This window comes from Coregonus lavaretus (assembly GCF_964263955.1).
Source record: "Coregonus lavaretus genome assembly, contig: SUPER_35_unloc_5, whole genome shotgun sequence".
Lineage (NCBI taxonomy): Eukaryota > Metazoa > Chordata > Actinopteri > Salmoniformes > Salmonidae > Coregonus > Coregonus lavaretus.
The window spans coordinates 907,626-932,668 of NW_028167177.1; the positions used below are offsets into that span (position 1 = coordinate 907,626).

The 25,043-nt window shown below is 45.7% G+C and overlaps 1 protein-coding gene across 1 annotated transcript; it reads right to left on the reverse strand.

Moving 5' to 3' along the window:
- Positions 1 to 14: 14 nt before the first annotated feature.
- Positions 15 to 20,045, reverse strand: LOC311110367 (uncharacterized protein). The gene is made up of 7 exons (XM_084188913.1): positions 19,545 to 20,045; positions 19,048 to 19,178; positions 18,711 to 18,875; positions 11,882 to 12,043; positions 11,387 to 11,498; positions 11,055 to 11,179; positions 15 to 3,573 (listed from the first exon to the last, which is right to left on the reverse strand). The coding sequence occupies exons 1-7, from the start codon at positions 19,807 to 19,809 to the stop codon at positions 2,665 to 2,667; spliced, it is 1,869 nt and encodes a 622-aa protein (XP_084045039.1). The 5' UTR covers positions 19,810 to 20,045; the 3' UTR covers positions 15 to 2,664.
- Between the last annotated feature and the right edge of the window lie 4,998 nt (positions 20,046 to 25,043).

Here is a 25,043-nt window from a genome sequence, read left to right on the forward strand (position 1 = left end):
CAACATTTGGCTTCTCGAAACGTACAATACAACTTTAATAATCCCAGAGAGGCAATTCATTCAGACACGACAAACACACCAAAAAGTAAGAGACAAAAAAACAACCTATTAAGGCATCAGTTAAAAGTGCATGGTGCCATTTAAGTCCATGGAAGCCACAGTTCTTAATTAATGCCAGGGCTAAACTATCTCTAGAATAGTCCCTAGGTCTTCATTAATGGTCCTGTTAACCAGGCGATTCGCCTCAGGCACAAACAAGGCCCTGCGCCTAATGGTGGAACACTTGAGAAAGCACAGGCGGCGTCCCAAAGAGGAGCAGTTATAACTGCGGGTTGAGGACATGGTGCTGTCCCCCACGATGTCATAGGCTTTCCTCCTGGCCTGCTGCTCAAAGAATGAGGCCAGACTTCTGAGAGGCAGCCCGGTGATCTTTGAGCAGGTGTTCACAATGGCTTGAAGGCGTTATCTGCTCTTGACAGAGAGGGATGTAAACCAGCATACGAAGGACAACACAGAATGCTCTCGATGAAAGAACTGTAAAAGGTTTGCAATATTGACTTGTGGAGACATAATGAGTTCAGTTTCTTGAGGAAGTATTGTGTCTGCTATTTTGATGATGGCGTCTGTGTTTTGCTCAAACTTCAGGGTGTTATCGAAGATGGTACGAAGCTATTTATACTGGTCCACATTGTCCACCTCCTCTCCATGAATGAACATCGTACTGGTGGGCTTCCTCCTGAAGTCGACAATAATTGTATTTCGTCTTAAAGACATTCAAGTCCAGCAGCGTACTGTCACACCAGTCAATTAAGTCCTGGGTGGCTGGGCCATGGTCCAGCTCCTGAGAGGAGTGACAGGAGGACTGAGTCATCTGCAAACTTCACAAAATGGCGGTTGGCATGGGCACTCAGTCATTGGTGTAAAGAATAAAAAGGAGGGGTGACACCCTTGTGGTGAACCTGTGCAAGTGAGTAGGGTGTCTGATTGGCAACATTAGCATAGTCTCTCCATAATCCACAAGATAAAGCCGTGGTCGAGATTAAACTGTCAGTCAAGTTTTTTTGGCGAGGATGGCAGGCTGCATGGTGTTAAATGCAGACGAGAGGTCCACAAATAGGAGCCTGACAGAGGCCAGATGTCTGTGGATGTGTCCATCAAGAACAGCTTGGCGTCGTCCGTGAACTGGAGGGGATCCAGCATAGCACCTGACACAGATGTGATGTGGGCCTTGACCAGTTTCTCCAGGGCCTTCATCACAAGAGAGGTCAGTGCAATAGACCTATGGTCGTTGAGAAAGTGAGGCTTGTCTTCTTGGAAACGGGGATAATGTTGGACGTTTTCCATGGCTGCGGGACCAGGCTTCGGTCCAGCGAGAATGAGAAAAGCTGGAGTAGGACCCCCTGAGCTGCTCAGCACAGTACCTGAGGGTCCTGCCACAGATACCATCTGGTCCCAGGGCTTTGTTGATTGGTGTGAATTTGAGCAGTTTCATCACATCATTTGCTTGAGGGGTGAACGTGGCACATGGCGTGAAACTCTGCTTGAGCTCCACCGCATCTCAAGAGTGAGGTCGGGCCTCTTGAAGCGAGTGTAGAACTTGTTCAGCTCGTTGAGCAGAGAGGAGTCACTGACCCCCTCCACACTCACATGCCTCTCCTTTGTGACTGTGTGTTTACAGCGGCCATGTTTTTAATACCCTGCCAGGCTGCCCTCTAGTTCCTGTAGTGTATTAGGATTATGTCTTTGTTAATGGTTTTTAAGTGGAACTGAAAGAATGTTTATCTTAGTTCAAAAGTAGCCATTTGTAGGGTGACGCCCCAGGGGAGACAGGTGATTGGACAGCAGAGGGAGCAACCCATATTTTTGCATTGTTTATAAGTATATGCTGGAGGCAGGGGGGGTTAGAGCGACCATTGCAATCTGGGAAGTCGCTCTCCGGGTGTCATGACATCCGTCACTTATGCTGAAACCTTGTGATATGAATAAACCTTATGATCCAAGTTCAGTATGAGCAGACTCCTTTGTTTATCAGCAATAATTGCCAGCATTTACTCGATACGACATTCCCCTGCTCGAACTTCTGCTCGTGTGATGGCTTGCTTGACTTCCTTAAATAACCTATTTTCTTTACACTGTACCTGTGAAAAATACAATTTTTTCCTCATTAAGAATGCCCTTGAGCTTGTCGGTCACCCAGGGTGACAAATAGTAAACTGTTTCAACACAAAAAGTAATGTATTTTGATGTTAGTACTTCATTTAAGCTGGATAATGACTCAAAGAACAATTCCCAATTGGTGCAGTCAAAACAGCCTTGCAGTGCATCAATACTGGGGCAGTCCGTGTTTGAACGTTTCTCACCTCCCTCTCTACTCTCTTCACCACTGGAGTGTAGTTGGGGCGAGTAGAATGCTAATGTTATCAGCTGATCTGAGGGGGGAGTGACCTATAGGCTCCTGGGACTGTCCTTGTTATAGCCTAGGTTTACTATCTCTTAAAAACAGGTATTAACCCAAGCCTGATTCAAATGACAAGTTAACAAAGGGTTAATGAGGGGTATGTGGTTAATTACCCTCTTACCCCAAAACACTTCACATGATAACTATAATATGTCAGCTAAAGAATGGTTCCCTGACATCCCCTGTGTACATCTGAAGACACACTGCTATGACGATTTCTCCCCGTTGTGGACACTCCTATGTCTGATAAGCTCTTGTAGTTTAGTTTGCACTTGAAGGGTGTGAACGGTCTGGTGCATCTTCACATAATTCACCTCAGCAAAGCACTTTCCACATGTGGGGCAGGCGTATGGCTTGTCTGTGTCCATCCTAACGCTCGGCTTCCCATGTTGTGACCCAATGACACCAGAGGAGGTAGAAGCAGGAGCCAACATCCTCAGGTGGTTAGTATTTGAGCTCCCTCCTTGACCTCTAGCCATTGTTTGGGTGTTGTTGGGATTGTGTGCTGTGTTATAGGCTAGGTGAACGCCCATCCTGACCCTGTCTGTATTGGTGGGGTAACCATGAGACAGCTGAGGAAGGCTAGACCCAGGACCAGGCCTTCTATGAACCCAGTCACTAGGCATTAGACAAGACCCTGAAGGAGAAGACAGACTTCCTGTTAGACTCCCACCAGGGGGCTCTCCCACCACTCTCTGTGAAGTCTGAAGCCCAGGGTGACCTGCTCTGTTCATCATGGATACTGTGGTGTTTGTATCATAGGAACAGGAGGGTCTATCTCTATCAGCCCCAGGCCTTGCTTCATCCCTGCACTGAGACTGTGAAGAGAAGGGTCTGGGCTGCAGACTGGATCCCTGACTGGAGTCTCTGTCTCTCTGATGACCACCAGGACTGAGGTTGTTCAGTCCACCAGTCCACTGGTTGTGTTCTATGTAGTGGTTGTGGTGGAGTCTCTGTCCCTCGCAGTTGGGTCCTGGTTCTGACTCGGGAAGGAAGAGCGACGGCTCCTGATCCATGGTCCTGATCCGGGGCCAGGGTTTGTGACCAGCCGCCTCAGAGGTCCAGTCTCTCCCGCCAGTAACACCAGATATCAGCAGGTCTTCATGGACTGCAGACTGCAAACAATGTTTGTACAGAAAAGCATAAATGTTTATTTAAGAAAATCTTTGCTGTACACACAAACATGACATTATATTATTAAATGTTAACCACAGTCAAGCCCATCTCTAACACTGTGATTCAAGCACCTAACAATATGGAGCCATTGGAGTTTTTTGTTGTTGATGTCCAAACTCAGTCTTTGCAATGATACAAAAATAACCAAGTCAGTCAGCACAGAGTCAATTTAGTATTTAATTTAAACAAAATGGCATTATAATCACATGTATTGCACAGAACGATACATGACAAGAATATTTTTTCTCACTATGGTAACACTTTACATTTTCTGTTAATCTGATACCCTCGCTTTGATAAAATTAATTTTAGAATACTATGGAAAAGGTTCAACATTACACACAGCTTCACTACTTCCTGTCAAGTAAACATGAATTAAGGCACTATCATTATCTCACTATAAAACACCACTGAAATATATGTTCCTTTCTAGAGGACGACGGAGTGAAGAAAAAACTGTTGGAACATTGAGTGCCTTCGACCAATTTGCACGCTATTCTCAGAATCCCTCAAGAATACCGATTGGGACACCTCTCGACCAAAATTCTGTCTGCATGGTGTTGGTCCAGTTGACGACACCCGACATTGACTCTTAGACGATCATGCCTTCACTTAACCGAGCTCGGCCCGAAAGGTGAACTCCCGAGTGGCGCAGTGGTCTAAGGCACTGCATCGCAGTGCTAGCTGTGCCACTAGAGATCCTGGTTCGAGTCCAGGCTCTGTCGCAGCCGGCCGCGACCGGGAGACCCATGTGCGGCGCACAATTGGTCCAGCGTCGTCCAAGTTAGGGGAGGGTTTGGCCGGCAGCGATGTGGGTTTGTTTCCCACGGGGGGCCAGTATGAAAAAACTAAAAGAACTAAAAAATACATGTATGCATTCATTAACTGTAATTCGCTCTGGATAAGAGCGTCTGCTAAATGACTAAAATGTAAATGTGAACAATGGCTGACAATAAAGAGGTAAGTTCAATAGTTTTTCAGTAGAGAAACTAACCAACTACCTACCTAATCAACTATGATTTCAATATTGAAGTAGATCGTTTTTTGGTCTTCTGTTATTAAAGCAGGCTATTGATTAGGCAAACTAGGTTAAATGTCAGCTAGCTAGAATGCTAACGTTAGCTAACTATGTAGCTAGCTAACGTTTAACCAAATATTTTTTATAACTAACCCAAGATGGACACAGACTGTCGTTTCCAATGAGAGCAGATTAATCATAGTGGGCAGAACAAGCAAGGAGGTGGGCAAAGACAAGCACGAGGTTGCGAGATCCTATTGACGCTTTCTAGTATGTATTCGCATATTTCCGTTTGGGTCCGTCTACTCTGTGAAGTGCACGTGTGCAATAACTCAATTCGCCCTTGCACTCCTTCTAAACACCACCATTTTTAACAACTTTTTCAAAGGTAAAGTCTACAAAACTTAGTCCACTCTGTTCGTAACAGATTGTAGTTTTGGGAACAGAAACTGTATTGAGATCAAATGTTTCATCGATGAGAAAATTAGCAGAATGAATACCCAAATCCATCTTGTTCCATCTTCTCGCATTGCCGGCCACTGGGCTTCCTCACATCACCATATTTGGTGGTGAGTGGAAATGCCAGCTGGATGCTTCAGATTTATACATCCGGTGAAACATCTGGCTCATTGTTCCATCTGTGGTTTAACCCTGTGGATTAACCAAAGATGGTTTCGTTTTATATACCATCTCTGGTTTAACTAAGAGCATTGTAGCTAAGTCAACAACGGGTTTAGTAGAAGAGGAGGGCTAGGAAGACCAGCATAACTGGGAGGGAGTGGTAGAAGAGGGGGGAGGGGCAGGGTGAAAACAGACAGGGAAGAACCGGCCTCACTGGGGAAGAGGGCCGTGATTGAGGAGGGGGAGCCAAGAGAGGTCAGGCGCCAAACCAAATAATAGCCAATATTGTAAACCACTAACTGCATACTTTGAGATACAGTCTGATTGAAATACAGATTTGATAACTTTTACAGTCAGTTTTTGTGCAGTTACAATAAATGAGAATATAAACAATTTCTCTCTCTCTCCATCCCTCTTTCCATGCAGGCCCAATGTCACTAATATGTGTTGGCGAAGTTGTTCTCTGCACAGTTGACAGAGACAGGAGATACAGGAGTCCATTCTGTTCCAAGTAGGTTGCCTTGGCTCTCCTCTATGCACAGCACTTTGGGGGCTTCCTGCAAGTAACCATGACATCCACCAATCAACCCCGTAACTTAATCATTAGTGGTACTGAGAGTTCCTCTAATTTCTTTGACGCTGTATGGAGGCATTGTGCATGGGACATTTGTCACGTAGAGAGGATGATGACCAGCTGCTGTTTATTGGTTAGAAACATGGTTCAATACAGAAGATGGTTCTATCCTAAATGTAGGTGATAGTTATTGCTAAACAATATGAGTGGTGTAGGTAAGGGATGAAGTTAAAATCTATAGGAGGTAGCTGTCTACGAGGAGGGTTGGCCATGAAATGACAGCAAGCTGTTCAATACTGAGCCATGCGTGGATTTGTACAGCTCGGCTCGGCTCAGTCCAGTCCCACATTGTGTGTTATTACTTATTTGGCTAAATTATTATCCATAGTTGCCTACAGCCACAGGAGTCTTAAAATGGACTGTTACCTTGATTACAACATGAAGATGTTAAAACATTTAAACAGACATTTCCTGACATCTTATTTTCCTCTCTCTCTCACTCCAGTTGTTGTCAGGAGACAGGTCGGTGTGTGTAGAGAACACACGCTTAACCAGGTGGAGTCGGGCTTTTACTTCATCGCCCTGGAACACTACACAGGCAGAGGACGCCAAGTTTGGACCAGTGAGTCGCCAACTCATCTTATGCCTTACACAACTTAGTACGTCTCGCTCCACCTTCCTCCAACTCCAGTGCCCTACTTTTGTTGACCTTTTTACCAATGTCTATGGATTGTACAAGGATTTTAAGTTGGTACTTCGACTCCATACTAAAGTCCATCTCCTGTATCGTTCTGCCCTCTATAGACTCTGCTGCTGCCCTGTAAGAACCTGGAGATCTTCACTGAGGGAGGTGACGTGGCCACAAACAGTGCCTGGGACACGTTCCAGTGCTACTGCTGTCTGGAGAACAGCCAGGGGGTGGTCAAGACATCTGCCACAACTTCATCTTTAGTGTACCTGGGAGCTAAAGGTATGTCACCGCACTCCCAACAGTCATGTATGCTAAAACATACTTTTATGCTAATGAATGTGTTTCTTAAAGCGACAATCAGCACGTTTCGGTAGAAAGCTGAGGGATGGGGCTGGAGAAATCACTCTCAAATTCATAGACAGAGCTATGGATGCAAGGACTGACCATCGCACCTCCTAAAACCCCATTGGAGGAGACGACCCAAGGTTCCTCGCCTCAGACTTCCTTCAATGGGTTTTGAGAAGGATGCGAGTAGAGGAAGTGAGGAGTTGAGCAGAGATGAATTGGGACAGAGGTCATGTCATTGTTTTAGGTGCAATCTTATGTTGAATGATACATTTATTATCTGTTTGCACTTATATCTTTGTTGTACGCATCGCCGACCCCTTCCACCCTCTCTTCCAAAGACTCCCCTCTGGCAAACGGTTCAGGTCAATCACGACCAAGACCTCCCGCCACCTGAACAGTTTCTTCCCCCGCTCCGTGGCCCTCACCAACCGGCCACCTGGTCCACGATGATCCTCACATCCATGGACTTTGCACTCTGCACTATTCATCCACAGACTATGCAGCCTGCACTATCATCCCAGAACTGCACATTTCTCTTTGCACTCTCTGCACATCTCTTACATGCATAATTTATCCTGTAGCTTATAGTTTAGTCTATAGTTTTTAGCTTCCTGCCATCCAGGACCTCTATACCAGGCGGTGTCAGAGGAAGGCCCTAAAAATTGACAAAGACTCGAACCACCCTAGTCATAGACTGTTCTCTCTGCTACCGCAAAGCAAGCGGTACCGGAGCGCCAAGTCTAGGTCCAAAAGGCTCCTTAACAGCTTCTACCCCCAGGCCATAAGACTGCTGAACAGCTAATCAAATGGCTAGCCGGACTATTTGCATTGACCCCCCCCTCCCTTTGTTTTTACGCTGCTGCTACTCGCTGTTTATGATCTATTCATAGTCACTTTACCCCTACCTACATGTACAAATTACCTCGACTAACCTGTACCACCACACATTGACTCGGTACCGGTACCCCCCTTTAGTTTATTTAGTAAATATTTTCTTAACTCTTATTTTTCTTAAAACGGCATTATTGGTTAAGGGCTTGTAAGTAAGCATTTCTGTTGTATTCGGGCATGTGACAAATAAAATGTGATTTGATTTGAGCTTACAGTGTTCATAGTGTACAGTCGTGGTCAAAAGTTTTGAGAATGACACAAGTATTGGTCTTCACAAAGTTCGCTGCTTCAGTGTTATGATATATTTTTGTCAGATGTTACTATGGTATACTGAAGTATAATTACAAGCATTCCAAGTGTCAAAGGCTTTTATTGACAATTACATAAAGTTTATGCAAAGAGTCAATGTTTGCAGTGTTGACCCTTCTTTTTCAAGACCTCTGCAATCCGCCCTGGCATGCTGTCAATTAACTTCTGGGCCACATCCTGACTGATGGCAGCCCATTCTTGCATAATCAATGCTTGGAGTTTGTCCGAATTTGTGGGTTTTTGTTTGTCCACCCGCCTCTTGAAGATCGACCACAAGTTCTCAATGGGATTAAGGTCTGGGGAGTTTCCTGGCCATGGACCCAAAATGTCGATGTTTTGTTCCCCGAGCCACTTCGTTATCACTTTTGCCTTATGGCAAGGTGCTCCATCATGCTGGAAAAGGCATTGGTCGTCACCAAACTGTTCTTGGATGGTTGGGAGAAGTTGCTCTCGGAGGATATGTTGGTACCATTCTTTATTCATGGCTGTGTTCTTAGGCAAAATTGTGAGTGAGCCCACTCCCTTGGCTGAGAAGCAACCCCACACCTGAATGGTCTCAGGATGCTTTACTGTTGGCATGACATAGGACTGATGGTAGCGCTCACCTTGTCTTCTCCGGACAAGGTGTTTTCCAGATGCCCCAAACAATCGGAAAGGGGATTCATCAGAGAAAATGACTTTACCCCAGTCCTCAACAGTCCAATCCCTGTACCTTTTGCAGAATATCAGTCTGTCCCTGATGTTTTTCCTGGAGAGAAGTGGCTTCTTTGCTGCCCTTCTTGACACCAGGCCATCCTCCAAAAGTCTTCGCCTCACTGTGCGTGCAGATGCACTCACACCTGCCTGCTGCCATTCCTGAGCAAGCTCTGCACTGGTGGTGCCCCGATCCCGCAGCTGAATCAACTTTAGGAGACGGTCCTGGCGCTTGTTGGACTTTCTTGGGCGCCCTGACGCCTTCTTCACAACAATTGAACCTCTCTCCTTGAAGTTATTGATGATCCTATAAATGGTTGATTTAGGTGCAATCTTACTAGCAGCAATATCCTTGCCTGTGAAGCCCTTTTTGTGCAAAGCAATGATGACGGCACGTGTTTCCTTGCAGGTAACCATGGTTAACAGAGGAAGAACAATGATTTCAAGCACCACCCTCCTTTTAAAGCTTCCAGTCTGTTATTCTAATTCAATCAGCATGACAGAGTGATCTCCAGCCTTGTCCTCGTCAACACTCTCACCTGTGTTAACGAGAGAATCACTGACATGATGGCAGCTGGTCCTTTTGTGGCAGGGCTGAAATGCAGTGGAAATGCTTTTTGGGGATTAAGTTCATTTTCATGGCAAAGAGGGACTTTGCAATTAATTGCTATTCATTTGATCACTCTTCATGACATTCTGGAGTATATGCAAATTGCCATCATCAAAACTGAGGCAGCAGACTTTGTGAAAATTAGTATTTGTGTCTGTACATACATACTGTATGTGGATCTGTGGAAACTTTGGATCTATATATTTTGTCTGTATATTCTGTTTATTGTGGCAACACCATTTCACAGAGTCAAATTTCTGTACATGCAAATGTATTTGGCGAATAAAGCTGATTTTGACATATTCATGTCAATTTACATTCTACTATTTCGGACTGGTTATATACTGTATGAACTGTAGCAGGTGGCAGATTGTCTCTTTTGTGTCTTCATATCATTCAAAATCCCCATGTGCTGTGTGTGTACCCTTGGACTTAATACCCTAAATATTGGATCCTGCCTTGAATTAGTGGACTCGTTTTATGGTGTTTGCTAGAGCTGACTGCTTTTCCTTTTACAGACGAACATTGCTGGTTAACAATTAGCTAGCTAACTTTAGCGAGTAGATTCCACTCAACTTAAGATATAGTATACCTATTTGAATTTATTTCCCAATTAATTTGGTTATCAAGCAACTGGGTTTCCAGGTCGTTTGGTGCTTACTTCTCAAGCTGTCAAGTTAGCTAAACAGATGGCGATGCAGTGCATCTCTTTGAAGGCACGCAAACAGAAGACTCAAGCTATCACGCGACAAGTTGCAGGCTGCGTAATAGCCAATCACAACACTGGACTGGCCCAGGGCAGGAATTTGTTAGTTCGGCCATCACCCTAGTGAAAGTGACCAATCTCAGGTTTAAGCCCGCTCCCCATGAGACTGAAATCCAAACCCAAAGATGCCAAGACTTTAGAGAGAGTAATTTGAGAAATTGAGAGTGAAAACTTGACCATGACAAGTTACTATTGCTGGTGGACAATTTAATGCGTTCAAATGTATTTTTTACATGTTTGAATCACGTTTCTTTGCTTACAGATCGATATGTATTATTTAACACATTTTTATTTTTGATCTGTGACAATGTTCTGCTCGTAGGACTTGAAGTTAGCTGGATACCCGATAAGCTTGCTGTTAGGTGACAACTTCATATTTAACCTAGCTAGTCAGTTATATTTGTGAAGCCATAGCAAAGTAGTAAGCTACGGCCATTGCATACTGCATACTTTTTATTGAACATTATGTCATAAATAGTATGACAATGAGTACATACTATGCAGTTTAAGTAAAGTATGTAGTACGTTAGTATGGGTATTCGGCCACGGCCAGTGTCTGTGCAGTCGCAGGGTCCATGTTCCAGTTGATAGATCCTATAGAAGGCAGGCTGAAGGCAGCACCTGTTAGGGGGTTAACCTGAGGCGCCATCAGTCTCTCTAAATCACAACTATAGGAGCAGGACGGAGCCTCGCTAGTCAAGTCTGTATGTTCTCTCCCGCCGCATACCGACACCTCCCTGTCCCCGCAGACCAAATCTACGCTTCACCCTGCTCTCAGCCAGTCTGTTGTCATGGAGACTAAGTTTGGTTGTTGTTTTGTGTTCGACTGTCTGTTTCTGGTTGTGGATATCAGTGTTGTTCCCCAGCTCAGAGGTGAGGACACTGTCCCATCCACTGACCTCTATGTCGCCTCTGTTCCTGGCCTGCTCAGTGATATCGTCCTGCGGAACCTTGGCTGCACCGATCTGGGTCTGGGAATCCAAGATGGCCGCCCAGTCTCCTCTGTTAGGCTCCTGCCAACCACCTGCAGGAAGAGGTTATAAAATAGACTTTACAAACACTGCATGAGTTAATTACCTGGTCAAGTTCATACATTATAATGTGTGTTTTAGTATGTAAACATAAGTTGTATTGATTTCATTTTATGAATGAAGAGAAAATAATAGCCAGGTGCATCACTATTCCTATTGAAGTATATATATTATGTTCTGTATATGTATTTCACCCTTACCTTGCTCCCCCATCTTTAGTCCACTCAGCAGATCAATGCTCTCTGGTCCGTCTTCTATTGTCTCCTCTTTGACTAGCAGCAGATCAGGCTTCCCATCCTCCATGTCTACTGACTGTAAGAGATACAGAGTGAGAGGATGTTGGATCAAGAAATCTGATATGAGCACCCGCTATGAAGCATCTTCTGATTGGGCAATGAGGGATTGCTATGAGCACTATGCAAATATGTTAGGTGATTTGATTACTTGACACTCTTTAATGGTTTGATAATTGAAAGGCATGGTCCCACACTTAATCAAGACCTGGGCCTGTATCCACAAAGAATCTCAGAGTAGAAGTGCTGATCGAGGATCAGGTCCCCACCTGTCTATATAGTCTTATTCATTATGATCTAAAATGCTAAACTGATCATAGATCAGCACTCCTACTCTGAGAGGCTTTGTGGATACGGGCCCTGACCTAATACTATGCAGACAGTAGTTTACAGTGGGCTCACCTCAGTGAGACTGTGTGTGGTCCTGTGCTGTTCAGCTGGTTCCTCTGTGGGTTCAGGAGGAGGTGTAGTCTGGTTGTCATCTATGACCATGGTCCCCTCAGGGTTCCCCAGACCCTCCTCACACCCCTCCTTCACCAGCAGCACCTCTGGACCCTCCTCCTCCTTGAAGAGACAGGTGATACAGATTACACAGACATACACTCCCTCAGGTACGTACGTACACACACACAGATAATAAACACACTTTCAACATGGAGTGTTTACTCATCCCAACTACATTTGAGTCCTATACTGTAGTTACAGAATGACTTCGTTGTTAAACCCATCATGGTGGACATACAGTGGGGAAAAAAAGTATTTAGTCAGCCACAAATTGTGCAAGTTCTCCCACTTAAAAAGATGAGAGAGGCCTGTAATTTTTATCATAGGTACACGTCAACTATGACAGACAAAATGAGAAAATAAAATCCAGAAAATCACATTGTAAGATTTTTAATGAATTTATTTGCAAATTATGGTGGAAAATAAGTATTTGGTCAATAACAAAAGTTTCTCAATACTTTGTTATATACCCTTTGTTGGCAATGACACAGGTCAAACGTTTTCTGTAAGTCTTCACAAGGTTTTCACACACTGTTGCTGGTATTTTGGCCCATTCCTCCATGCAGATCTCCTCTATAGCAGTGATGTTTTGGGGCTGTCGCTGGGCAACACAGACTTTCAACTCCCTCCAAAGATTTTCTATGGGGTTGAGATCTGGAGACTGGCTAGGCCACTCCAGGACCTTGAAATGCTTCTTACGAAGCCACTCCTTCGTTGCCCGGGCGGTGTGTTTGGGATCATTGTCATGCTGAAAGACCCAGCCACGTTTAATCTTAAATGCCCTTGCTGATGGAAGGAGGTTTTCACTCAAAATCTCACGATACATGGCCCCATTCATTCTTTCCTTTACACGGATCAGTCGTCCTGGTCCCTTTGCAGAAAAACAGCCCCAAAGCATGATGTTTCCACCCCCATGCTTCACAGTAGGTATGGTGTTCTTTGGTAGTGTGTTACTGATGGTAGGCTTTGTTACTTTGGTCCCATCTCTCTGCAGGTCATTCACTAGGTCCCCCCGTGTGGTTCTGGGATTTTTGCTCACCGTTCTTGTGATCATTTTGACCCCACGGGGTGAGATCTTGCGTGGAGCCCCAGATCGAGGGAGATTATCAGTGGTCTTGTATGTCTTCCATTTCCTAATAATTGCTCCCACAGTTGATTTCTTCAAACCAAGCTGCTTACCTATTGCAGATTCAGTCTTCCCAGCCTGGTGCAGGTCTACAATTTTGTTTCTGGTGTCCTTTGACAGCTCTTTGGTCTTGGCCATAGTGGAGTTTGGAGTGTGACTGTTTGAGATTGTGGACAGGTGTCTTTTATACTGATAACAAGTTCAAACAGGTGCCATTAATACAGGTAACGAGTGGAGGACAGAGGAGCCTCTTAAAGAAGAAGTTACAGGTCTGTGAGAGCCAGAAATCTTGCTTGTTTGTAGGTGACCAAATACTTATTTTCCACCATAATTTGCAAATAAATTCATTAAAAATCCTACAATGTGATTTTCTGGAGAAAAAAATTCTCAATTTGTCTGTCATAGTTGACGTGTACCTATGATGAAAATTACAGGCCTCTCTCATCTTTTTAAGTGGGAGAACTTGCACAATTGGTGGCTGACACTGTAAATATGATGATGTGGGGCCGGAGAAGATGGCTGCCGTTTTACAGCCCTCTAACCAATTGTACTATTATGTGTTTTTCGCGTTATTTGTAATTTATTTTGTACATAATGTTTCTGCCACCGTCTCTTATGACCAAAAAGAGCTTCTGGATATCAGGACAGCGATTACTCACCTCGTATTGGACAAATATTTTTTCTTCAACGAGTCGGACGCAAAGGATATCCTACAGACACCCGACAAGGCCCAAATCCCCGTGATTCGCATGAGAAAGAGACGGAGATATCGTGGACGTAGGTCAGGGTGCCTTGTAAGGATCCGACGGCGAGCGAGTAAACTGCCTCTTCCATCAATCCTGTTAGCCAATGTTCAATCATTTGAGAACAAATTGGACAACCTAAGATTACAGTTATCCTACCAATGGGACATTAAAAACTGTAATATCTTATGTTTCACAGAGTCGTGGCTGAACGACGACATGGACAGCATACAGCTGACGGGATATACGCTACATCGGCAGGATAGAACGGCTGACTTCGGTAAGACAAGGGGTGGCGGTCTGGGTATATTTGTAAACAACAGCTGGTGCACAAAATCTAATACTAAGGAAGTCTCAAGGTTTTGCTCGCCTGAGGTAGAGTATCATGATAAGCTGTAGACCACACTATTTACCAAGAGACTTTTCATCTATATTTTTCGTAGCTGTCTATCTACCACCACAAACCGATGCTGGCATTAAGATTGCACTCAATGAGCTGTATAAGGCCATAAGTAAACAGGAAAATGCTCATCCAGAGGCAGCGCTCCTAGTGGCCAGGGACTTTAATGCAGGGAAACTTAAATCCGTTCTACCTAATTTCTACCAGCATGTTAAATGTGCAACCAGAGGGAAAAAAACTCTAGATCACCTTTACTCCACACACAGAGACGCATACAAAGCTCTCCCTCGCCCTCCATTTGGCAAATCTGACCATAACTCTATCCTCCTGATTCCTGCTTATAAGCAAAAACTAAAGCAGGAAGCACCAGTGACTCGGTTAATAAAAAAAAGTGGTCAGATGACGCAGATGCTAAGCTACAGGACTGTTTTGCTAGCACAGACTGGAATATGTTCCGGGATTCTTCAGATAGCATTGAGGAGTACACCACATCAGTCACTGCCTTCATCAATAAGTGCATCGATGACGTCGTCCCCACAGTGACCGTACGTACATACCCCAAACAGAAGCCATGGATTACAGGCAACATCCGCACTGAGCTAAAGGGTAGAGCTGCCGCTTTCAAGGAGTGGGACGCTTATAAGAAATCCTGCTATGCCCTCCGACGAACCATCAAACAGGCAAAGAGTCAATACCGGACTAATATTGAATCGTACTACACCGGCTCTGACGCTCGTCGGATGTGGCAGGGCTTGAAAACTATTACAGACTACAAAGGGAAGCACAGCCGCGAGCTGCCCAGTGACACAAGCCTACCAGACGAGCTAAATCACGTCTATGCTCGCTTCGAGGCAAGCAATACTGAAGCATGCATGAGAACACCAGCTGTTCTGGATGACTACGTGATCACGCTCTCCGTAGCCAATGTGAGTAAGACTTTTAAGCAGGTCAACATTCACAAGGCTGCGGGGCCAGACGGATTACTAGGACGTGTACTCCGAGCATGTGCTGACCAACTGGCAAGTGTCTTCACTGACATTTTCAACATGTCCCTGACTGAGTCTGTAATACCAACACGTTTCAAGCAGACCGCCATCGTCCCTGTGCCCAAGGACACTAAGTTAACCTGCCTAAATGACTACCGACCTGTAGCACTCACGTCTGTAGCCATGAAGTGCTTTGAAAGGCTGGTCATGGCTCACATCAACACCATCATCCCAGAAACCCTAGACCCACTCCAATTTGCATACCGCCCCAACAGATCCACAGATGATGCACTCCACACTGCCCTTTCCCACCTGGACAAGAGGAACACCTACGTGAGAATGCTATTCATTGACTACAGCTCAGCGTTCAACACCATAGTACCCTCAAAGCTCATCACTAAGCTAAGGATCCTGGGAATAAACACCTCCCTCTGCAACTGGATCCTGGACTTCCTGACGGGCTGCCCCCTGGTGGTAAGGGTAGGTAACAACACATCTGCCACGCTGATCCTCAACACGGGTCCCCTCAGAGGTGCGTGCTCAGTCCCCTCCTGTACTCCCTGTTCACCCATGACTGCATGGCCAGGCACGACTCCAACACCATCATTACGTTTGCTGACGACACAACAGTGGTAGGCCTGATCACCGACAACGATGAGGCAGCCTATAGGGAGGAGGTCAGAGACCTGGCCGTGTGGTGCCAGGATAACAACCTCTCCTTCAACGTGATCAAGACAAAGGAGATGATTGTGGACTACAGGGAAAAAAAGAGGACTGAGCACGCCCCCATTCTCATCGACGGGGCTGTAGTGGAACAGGTTGAGAGCTTCAAGTTCCTTGGTGTCCACATCACCAACGAACTATCATGGTCCAAACACATCAAGACAGTCGTGAAGAGGGCACGACAAAGCCTATTCCCCCTCAGGAGACTGAAAAGATTTGGCATGGGTCCTCAGATCCTCAAAAGGTTCTACAGCTGCATCATCGAGAGCATCCTGACTGGTTGCATCACCGCCTGGTATGGCAACTGCTCAGCCTCTGACCGCAAGGCACTACAGAGGGTAGTGCATACGGCCCAGTACATCACTGGGGCCAAGCTTCCTGCCATCCAGGACCTCTATACCAGGCGGTGTCAGAGGCCGGCCCTCAAAATTGTCAAAGACTCCAGCCACCCTAGTCATAGACTGTTCTCTCTGCTACCGCACAGCAAGCGGTACCGGAGCGCCAAGTCTAGGTCCAAAAGGCTTCTCAACAGCTTCTACCCCCAAGCCATAAGACTCCTGAACAGCTAATCATGGCTACCCGGACTATTTGCACTGCCCCCCCACCCCCTCTTTTACGCTGCTGCTACTCTGTTGATTATTTATGCATAGTCACTTTAACTCTACCCATATGTACATATTACCTCAACTAGCCGTTGCCCCTCACATTGACTCTGCACCAGTACCCCCCTGTATATAGCCTCCCTACTGTTATTTTATTTTACTGCTGCTCTTTAGTTATTTGCTTTTATTTTTTTACTTAACGCTTTTTATTTTTTTACTTTTTTTATGCATTGTTGGTTAAGGGCTTGTAAGTAAGCATTTCACTGTAATGTCTACACCTGTTGTATTCAGCGCATGTGGCAAATACATTTTGATTTGAAATAAGTCAGCTATGATAAGTCAAAAGTCATCATCAGACAAACCAGGTGTACAGTAGGTGTTGGTTAGTATGTGGGTCTAAAGACTGTCTCAATGAAAGTCTTAGAATGAAAAGTCCCATTTTGTGTTTATTAAACATAAACAAGTGTTAAATACACCATATGAAAACCCCACGTCATGTCTCAACAAAAAAATCAGCATGAACATGACAAACCGCATTAATTTCCTAATTAAAAGGTATTGGGATTTTTTGTGAACATCATATAGCCTACACAGCACAAACGCAATATGAAACAGACTTTAGGCTATAGATAGATATAGATATCACACAATCTGGATATTTTCTGCTGACAACAATGAAATTAATCTGTCTTTAATGCAGGGTTTGATTTAACCGACAGAAGCTATCGTGTGGAATGGTAACTTTCTATTTTATAGAGTGGAATGTTTTTTCTGCTGGTATCCTTAGGTAGCTCCTCTCTGAGAAGCTCTTCCTACAGTGCGTACAGGCAAATGGCCTTTCTCCCGTGTGAACCTTCAGGTGAATCTTCAGGTGACCAGCCTGGGCGAAGCGCATGTGACAGCTGTAGGATTTTTCCCATGTGGACCCTCTGGTGACTCTTCAAGTTTTAATGTCGCCTGCACAAGTACAGTGAAATGCCTTTCTTGTAAGCTCTAAACCCAGCAAAGCAGTAATCAATAACAATGTAATACTAAAAATAACATAAGGAAAAAGTAAATAAGCATACTATATACAGGGTCAGTCAGTTCCAGTACCATATTACAATTTGAAGTGATACTGGAGCAATAGTGGTAGATGTAGGTGACAAGGCATCAGGATATATGATAAACAGAGTAGCAGCAGCGTATATGATGATTGTATGTGAGTGGGTGTGCGTGTGTGTAGTCAGTATAAATGCATGTGCATTTTATGTGTGTGAAAAAATTATGAATTGAGTGTTTGTGTGTGTGTTGGAGTGTGCATGAGTGTGTAGGGCCCTGCAAAAATGTGCATAGAGACAGTGCAAAAATACAAAGGTAAACTCAGATAGTCCATGTAGCCAATTTGTTAGCTAGACTTATGGCTTGAAGCTGTTCAGGAGCCTGTTGGTGTCAGACTTGAAGCACCGGTACCGCTTGCCGTGCGGAAGCAGAGAGAACAGTCTATGGCTTGGGTGGCTGGAGTCTTTAACGATTTTCCGGGCCTTCCTTTCACACCGCCTGATATAGAGGTCCTGGAAGTACTGGGATGTCCGCACCACGGAAGGAGCCATCGATGTGGACACTGGGTCGCGATCCCTGAACACGTGTAAAGGGGAGTGGGTGGCAACGTTTGGATTTGTCTCTAAGCTTCCCCTGTAATCTAGGAAATCTCTGCCCTGTGAGTGTCCGTCTCCAAGGTGACTATCTGCATTCCATGTGGGAGTAACATCGCCCTCCACTTTCACAGTCACCTCATATACCAATATAACCTCCCCTTTCTTATCGAAGCACCCTTCCGAATATACACTACTACTGTACTGGTTCCAGTCCCCTCTAGACAGATCAGTCTGTGTCTCTAAACCCAAGGGCATGTTGCCAGGGTCCATCGCTGTAGCGTAAGAACAAGACGGATCATCACTGCCAGTGTCTACCACCATCACCATCCCCACACCACAGGAATTAACCGTTCTCTGGCTCTGGTGAAATACCGGTAAATACTTTGAGCCGGGAGCAAGAGCACGGCACAGTCTCTCTGGGTCAGATCCTGTGTGTAAGAGCCTGTGTGTTACAGTTAAAGTCTTGGTCTCCGTCTCTGACTTGAGGATGGCGTTCGGCATTCCACTGACCTCCGTGATGCTGCATCGGGTCCTGGGCTGCACTGGGGTGGTGGTGGGGTCCTCCATGGCTACAGGGGGCGCTCCAGTCTGGATGTCTCTGCTGTGCCGTGGGTCCTCCTCTCCTTCAGACCTCTCCTGCTTGACCCCAGGACCTGAAGCCTCTGCATCTGCAGACTGACACAAGAAGATACAATGTTGTAGGGAAGTCTCATAAACTTCCCTATGGCAGATAAATGAGGATGTACATGTAAGCAAGTGAATAGCTGAGGGGAGCCTTTCTGAAATAAACAGGCCACATTGATTTACAAAGTAACTGTAATTTTTTATGCAACACTATTACACTAACCTCTATCACGATAATGTGCTGGGTTGAGGTTCCAGTCCCCTCATCAACAGTGATTGGTTGGTCATCTCTCCATGTATTGTGTCCTGCTGGCTTCACAAAGCTCCTGTGTCCTCCAGTGTGATGTCCTTCACCTGAGAGAGGGATTGGGGGAAAAGAGGTGGTTAGGTTAGCTACTGTCAATACTCTACGGTATATTGTAGGGTAACACTTCTCATAACTTATTGATATACTATTTATTGATCAATGTATTATGTTCCATGCATTACATTGTTTTTATTGACTAAATCATACGAAATGCAGTAAATCAAGAATCTGGTTAGAATATGATATTGTGTCTTTGCGCAAGATAACTAAGTAATCATTCCATACAATCCAAAAACTGACCAAGACCCAATTCTGGGTAACACATCATATGTACAGAGATGAACGGGGCGACACGCACTGCGCGCTATATGAACAGCGACAGGCCGCGCATCCCAGCCTTCGGCAAAATGTACCTCTTGCCATTCCTCTGTATCGGTCGAAAATCTTTACATTACTGGGACGACTGGCGAGGACGCGCTCTCGCATCGTCCTCTCTGCGCGTTCCCGTGCCACCTTCATTTCCAGTAGTTTCCTCCGCAATCCCCTGTTTTCTTTCTGGCTTTGAGTTATTTCCATACGAAACACTGCATAGTCGTCGTCTACGACTTGACATATCTCTGCCACGGCTGCATTCGCTAGCACCTCCATGATGGAGGCTATTTGAGCGTGATAAACCATAGAGTTAGCAATTTTTAGCTCACGTTAGCGTTACCTAGATAACATCTATCAACCAAGTCCTTTCTCCAACGCCAATTAAACACTACGTGGGGTAAGTATGTGATGCTGTGCAGTTAAATACTCATATTTTGAGTTCCAGGGTGTTAATAAACGTTTAAATAACAACAATAAAAACGCTAACGTGGAAACTGTTTCTTTGTCACTGTTCACTTCCGTTTACGTCTTGTTCTTAGTGTGAGTTTCCGGCAGACTAGACGCTATGTTGCGTATTGCTTGCTGCCTTTCACAGGTCGGAGGAGTAATGGGTTAGGAACATACAGAGATATCTATACTAAACAAAAATATAAACGCAACATGCAAGTTACAGTTCGTATAAGGAAATCAATCAATTGAAATAAATTAATTAGGCCCTAATCTATGGATTTCACATGACTGGGCAGGAACGCAGCCATGGGTGGGCCTGGGAGGGCATAGGCCCACCTACTTGGGAACCTGGCCCACCCACTGGGGAGCCTGGCCCAGCCAATCAGAATTAGTTTTTCCCCACTAAAGGGCTTTATTACAGAGAAATACTCAAGTTTCATCAGCTGTCCGGGTGGCTGGTCTTAGATGATCCCGCAGGTGAAGAAGCCGGATATGGAGGTCCTGGGCTGGTGTGGTTACACGTGGCCAGCGGTTTTTAGTCCTGTTGGATGTACTGCCAAATTCTCTAAAATGACGTTGGAGGCGGCCTATGGTAGAGAAATGAACATTACATTCTCTGGCAACAGCTCTGATGGACATTCCTGCAGTCAGCATGCCAATTGCACGTTCCCTCAAAACTTGAGACATCGGTGGCGTTGTGTGACAAAACTGCACATTTTATAGTGGCTTTTTATTGTCCCCCGCACAAGGTGCACCTGTGCAATGATCATGCCACACCTGTCAGGTGGATGGATTATCTTGGCAAAGGAGAAATGTTCACCAACAGGGATGTACACAAATTTGTGCACAACATTTGAGAAAAATAGGGCGGCAGGTAGCCTAGCGGTTAAGAGCGTTGGGCGAGTAACTGAAAGGTTGCTGGTTCGAATCCCTGTGCAGACTAGGTGAAAAAATCTGTCGATGTGCCCTTGAGCAAGGCATTTAACCCTAATTGCTCCTGTAAATCGCTCTGGATAAGAGCGTCTGCTAAATGACAAATGTAAATAAGCTTTTTGTGCGTATAGAAAATCACAATCCAACAAGTCTTCCCTCATTTGTTGTAATCTGTGGCTCCCGCAGATTAGCATGAGTTGCTAAACTTCTATGACATTAATGTCGGTGTAATCTCTTGGACTTTCTGCTCTGATGTTAAACTTGATAGAATACACTATAATCTTAGGAAAAAATGTTTTTTACACGCAACACGCTTCAGTACTCAGTGGTCCCGTTCTGTGAGCTTGTGTGGCCTACCACTTCACGGCTGAGCCATTGTTGCTCCTAGATGTTTCCACTTCACAATAACAGCACTTAATGTTGACCGGGGCAGCTCTAGCAGGGCAGACTTTTGACAAACCGGCTTGTCAGATGATTACTTTTGATGACTGGATGAGGTGAACTGAGGAAAAAATGTGTATGATGAGGCAGAGTATATGATATGGTGGTAATGGTGTCTGTAAAAATGCTTCACTGGGGCCTCTCGAGTGGCACAGCGGTATAAGGCACTGCATTGCAGTTCCAGAGACGTCACTACAGACCCAGGTTCGATCCCGGGCTGTGTCACAACTGGCCGTGATCGGGAGTCCCATAGGGCGGCGCCCAGCGTTGTCCGGGTTAGGGGAGGGTTTGGCCGGGGGGGCTTGACTTGGCTCATCGCGTTCTAGCGACTCCTTGTGGCGGGCCAGGTGCCTGCAGGCTGACGGTGTTGAACGGTGTTTCCTCCGACACATTGGTGCAGCTGGCTTCCGGGTTAAGCGAGCGGGTGTTAAGAAGCGCGGCTTGGAGGGTCATGTTTCGGAGGACGCATGACTCGACCTTCGCCTCTCCCGAGCTCTTTGTTGAGTTGCAGCAATGAGACAAGATCATATCACGAAATTGGGGGTAAATATTACAAGTATTTTTTTTTTTACAAATGTGGTGAGTAGTTGAATCAAAGAGAGAGAGAAAGACAATAGTTGAACAGTTTTTAACAAATTAATTTCTTCAAAAATTAAGGAGAAGCAGCAGAGATAGGTTTTCACTTACGCTAGCTAATGCAGCTAATTTAGCCTACTCAACAACCTGACTCAGAGAGGAATTATATGTATGTTAGCTAGCTGGCTAAAGCTATCCAACACCCCAACTCTTCCAAGTCACGGTAAACTTTCAGTTGTATTAATTTATTGTCACCGGGGTCCGCCAGTGTAACTGCTAAACTGCTTGCTGTACTGCGTGATTGTACACATGGATTGGATTGTTGGTTTACTAAGGCGTTAGTTGTAGTAGCTATGTTGACTATGACGTTAGCTAATATGGTGACAACAATGTAGGCTGTGTGTAGCGGTTATGGTATTAAGGTTTGGCTTGGAGAGGTCACAGACAGCTGTTGTGTTGTGCACTGAAGTCCACAAGCGAAGGGATGTGAGTGGAGGAGAGCACGTAAATGTGATGATGCCGTTTGTATGGCTGCTATGAAAGTGAACAGTGTGTGCGGGGGATCAGGAGTGTATTCATTCCGCCAATTCTGTTGCAAACGTTTTTTAAATGTAAGCAAACGGAATGAAACGGGGGTGGATGGACCTACCTGAATTTTGTCCAATAGAAACTTGTTTTAGTTTGGACTAATGATTGGACTAATGATTACACTCTAGATCAGCTAGATGTAGGCAAGAGTGTGCAAGGCGGTATTGAATGTGTCAACTGTCTGTCACCTTGATTACTCCAATTTGTCTGTCGACCTGTGCACCTATGTTATAAACTTTCATTTGTAGGCTAGGTTGTAGCAACCTCATGATGGGTATAGGGCAAATTCGAGTATCATGTAGGAGCCTAACCCTATCGATGTTACATTGAGCTGGGTGAATGGAATATGAATGACAGACAGTCATCTAATATGCTGTAATAGAAATAATGCCATGCGCATAAAAAAGAAAGAAATTGCCCTCCCTAATCTTAAATGGCATGACCGCCACTGCTGTCTACATATTGTTATCATCTTAAAGGCAAAACTCATCCTAGATCAGCACTCCTACTCTGAGAGGCTTTGTGGATACGGGCCTTGACCTAATACCGTACAGACAGTAGTTCCCTTTCAGTCCGTCAACTTCGGTACAACATACTATGGGGAGTCGCACTCTCACGACTTTGGTTGAAGGATCTACAATCACGCCTGACAAGGCAAATGAAACGTTGTCATGCCAGTAGTTATACAATTTGTTGTGAGTCCCCCACGCTTCTGCAGCGTCATCACGTCAACTGTTCCAGAGGCCTGAGCTCCCGTTTTAAGGGAAGATATATCCTCCCGTCTCCAGAAGCAGGCAATCCGAATGGTTCCTACTGTATTTTGAAGATCCAGGTAGTGGCTGGTACAGCCGGTATTTCCTGGTTGGGAAAAGGGATGGGAATTTGCGTCCCATTCTAGATCTACGTGCCCCCAACAAGCACCTCAGAGTTTACAAACTCAGAATGCTTACATCCATGCTACTGTCCCATATTCAGTCTCTAGGCTTCATAAGAAACCAGAATAAGAGCTGTCTGACTCCATCTCAGCGCATTCAGTTTCTGGGTCATTGGCGTATCACACTTTTCTATCCCCACAGAGGGTGTCCGGGTTCTGGCTCTGCCTTGGCAAATTTCGGCTGGGTCACTCAGTGCGTTTACGCCAGTGCCTACGCCTACTGGGGATGATGGCTTCTGTGATGGAAGTCGTTCCCCTGGGGCTATTGTTGATGCGGCCCTTCCCATGCTGAATGCTAGCCACTCACCTGGACGCATCTCGCAGCCTAAGCCGGTCGCGACGGGTGTCCCTGTCAGGCATACAGGCCATCGCCCAGTGGTTGGACCCTCTGCTATTGTCAGGTGGCTCCCATGGACTGAGTTGTATCCCGGAAGGTGATCACGACAGGGGGGGATCATTCGGGGGGTATGGACACTAGTGCGGAGCACACTGCATATTAATTACCCGGAGCTACTTGCGGTGTATCTGGCGCTCAGGCGCTTCCCCCCCTGCTTTTGTCAGGCCGGCTTGTGATGGTTAGAACCGACAATATGTCAGTGGTGGCGTGCCTCAACAGATGGGGAGAGACTGTCTCTCTCCCTCCTGACCTTGGCTCACTCCCTATTGCTGGGGAGCAGTACGCACATGCTCTCGCTTTGTACGACGCATTTCCCCGGTTGCCTCGCCGGTGCAGATATTTTATTCAGGTTGGACCCGCTCTATTTCAGGAGTTGAGGTTACACCCCTGGGTGGTCTCCCAGGTAAGGGGAATTTTCGGCAGGGCCGATGTAGATCTTTACGCATCGTGAGAAAACGCACAGTGTCATATTTTTCTTGACGAGGGACCCAAGTGCCCCGTTGGGAACGGACTCTCTGGCGCACCAGTGGCCTCGGACCCTCCTTTCCGCCAATGGTTCTGATTCAGCCCACGTTGGAGAGGGTGCGCCGGGAAGGTTTACCATTGATTCTTGTGGCTCCCCGTTGGCCCAGGCAGCCTTGGTTCGCAGAGATCATTCGCCTTTTAGACAGGGACCGGTGTCTCAGGCACACAGGCAGGTTTGGCAAGTGAGACCGGAGATTTGGTTCCTATGGGCCTGGCCCCTGAGATGGCCAATCTGATGGCTAGAGGTTTACCTCAGAATGTTATCGCTACCATTCAGTCTGCAAGGGCTGCCTCCACGAAAGGGCTGTATGCGTATAAGTGGCAAGTGTTTGAGCTCTGGTGCCAAGATAAAGGATGTGTTCCTTTTCAGTGCTCTGTGAGGGACATCCTTATCCTACAGGAGCTTTTTGAGCAGGGGCGGGCATTCTCCACGTTAAAAGTGTACATGGCCGCTATCTCAGCATGTCATGTGGGAATTGACAGAGCCTCACCAGGGGCAAATCTCGTTGCGTTCAAATGCGACCTTTCCCCCGAAAGTCATGGCTATGTCCTACAGGTCCTCAGCTTTTGAGCTATTTCCCTTTACACCTCCTCCTTTTGCTTCTGAAGAGCAACAGAGGTTACATGCCCTGTGTCCGGTGTGAGCTTTATGCTCGTAAATTGAACGGACCCAGGAGATCCGTTAATGTGACCATC

What these genes read in the sequence shown, in the direction of transcription:
- LOC311110367 (XM_084188913.1), bottom strand. Translation starts at nt 19,809, where the DNA reads ATGGTTTATCACGCTCAAATAGCCTCCATCATGGAGGTGCTAGCGAAT. An exon ending in CCCGATGCAGCATCACGGAG is followed by an intron (nt 12,044 to 18,710) that starts GTCAGTGGAATG and finishes TGTCTCTTCAAG; the next exon opens with GAGGAGGAGGGTCCAGAGGT. An exon ending in GGAACAGAGGCGACATAGAG is followed by an intron (nt 3,574 to 11,054) that starts GTCAGTGGATGG and finishes CATTGTTTGCAG; the next exon opens with TCTGCAGTCCATGAAGACCT.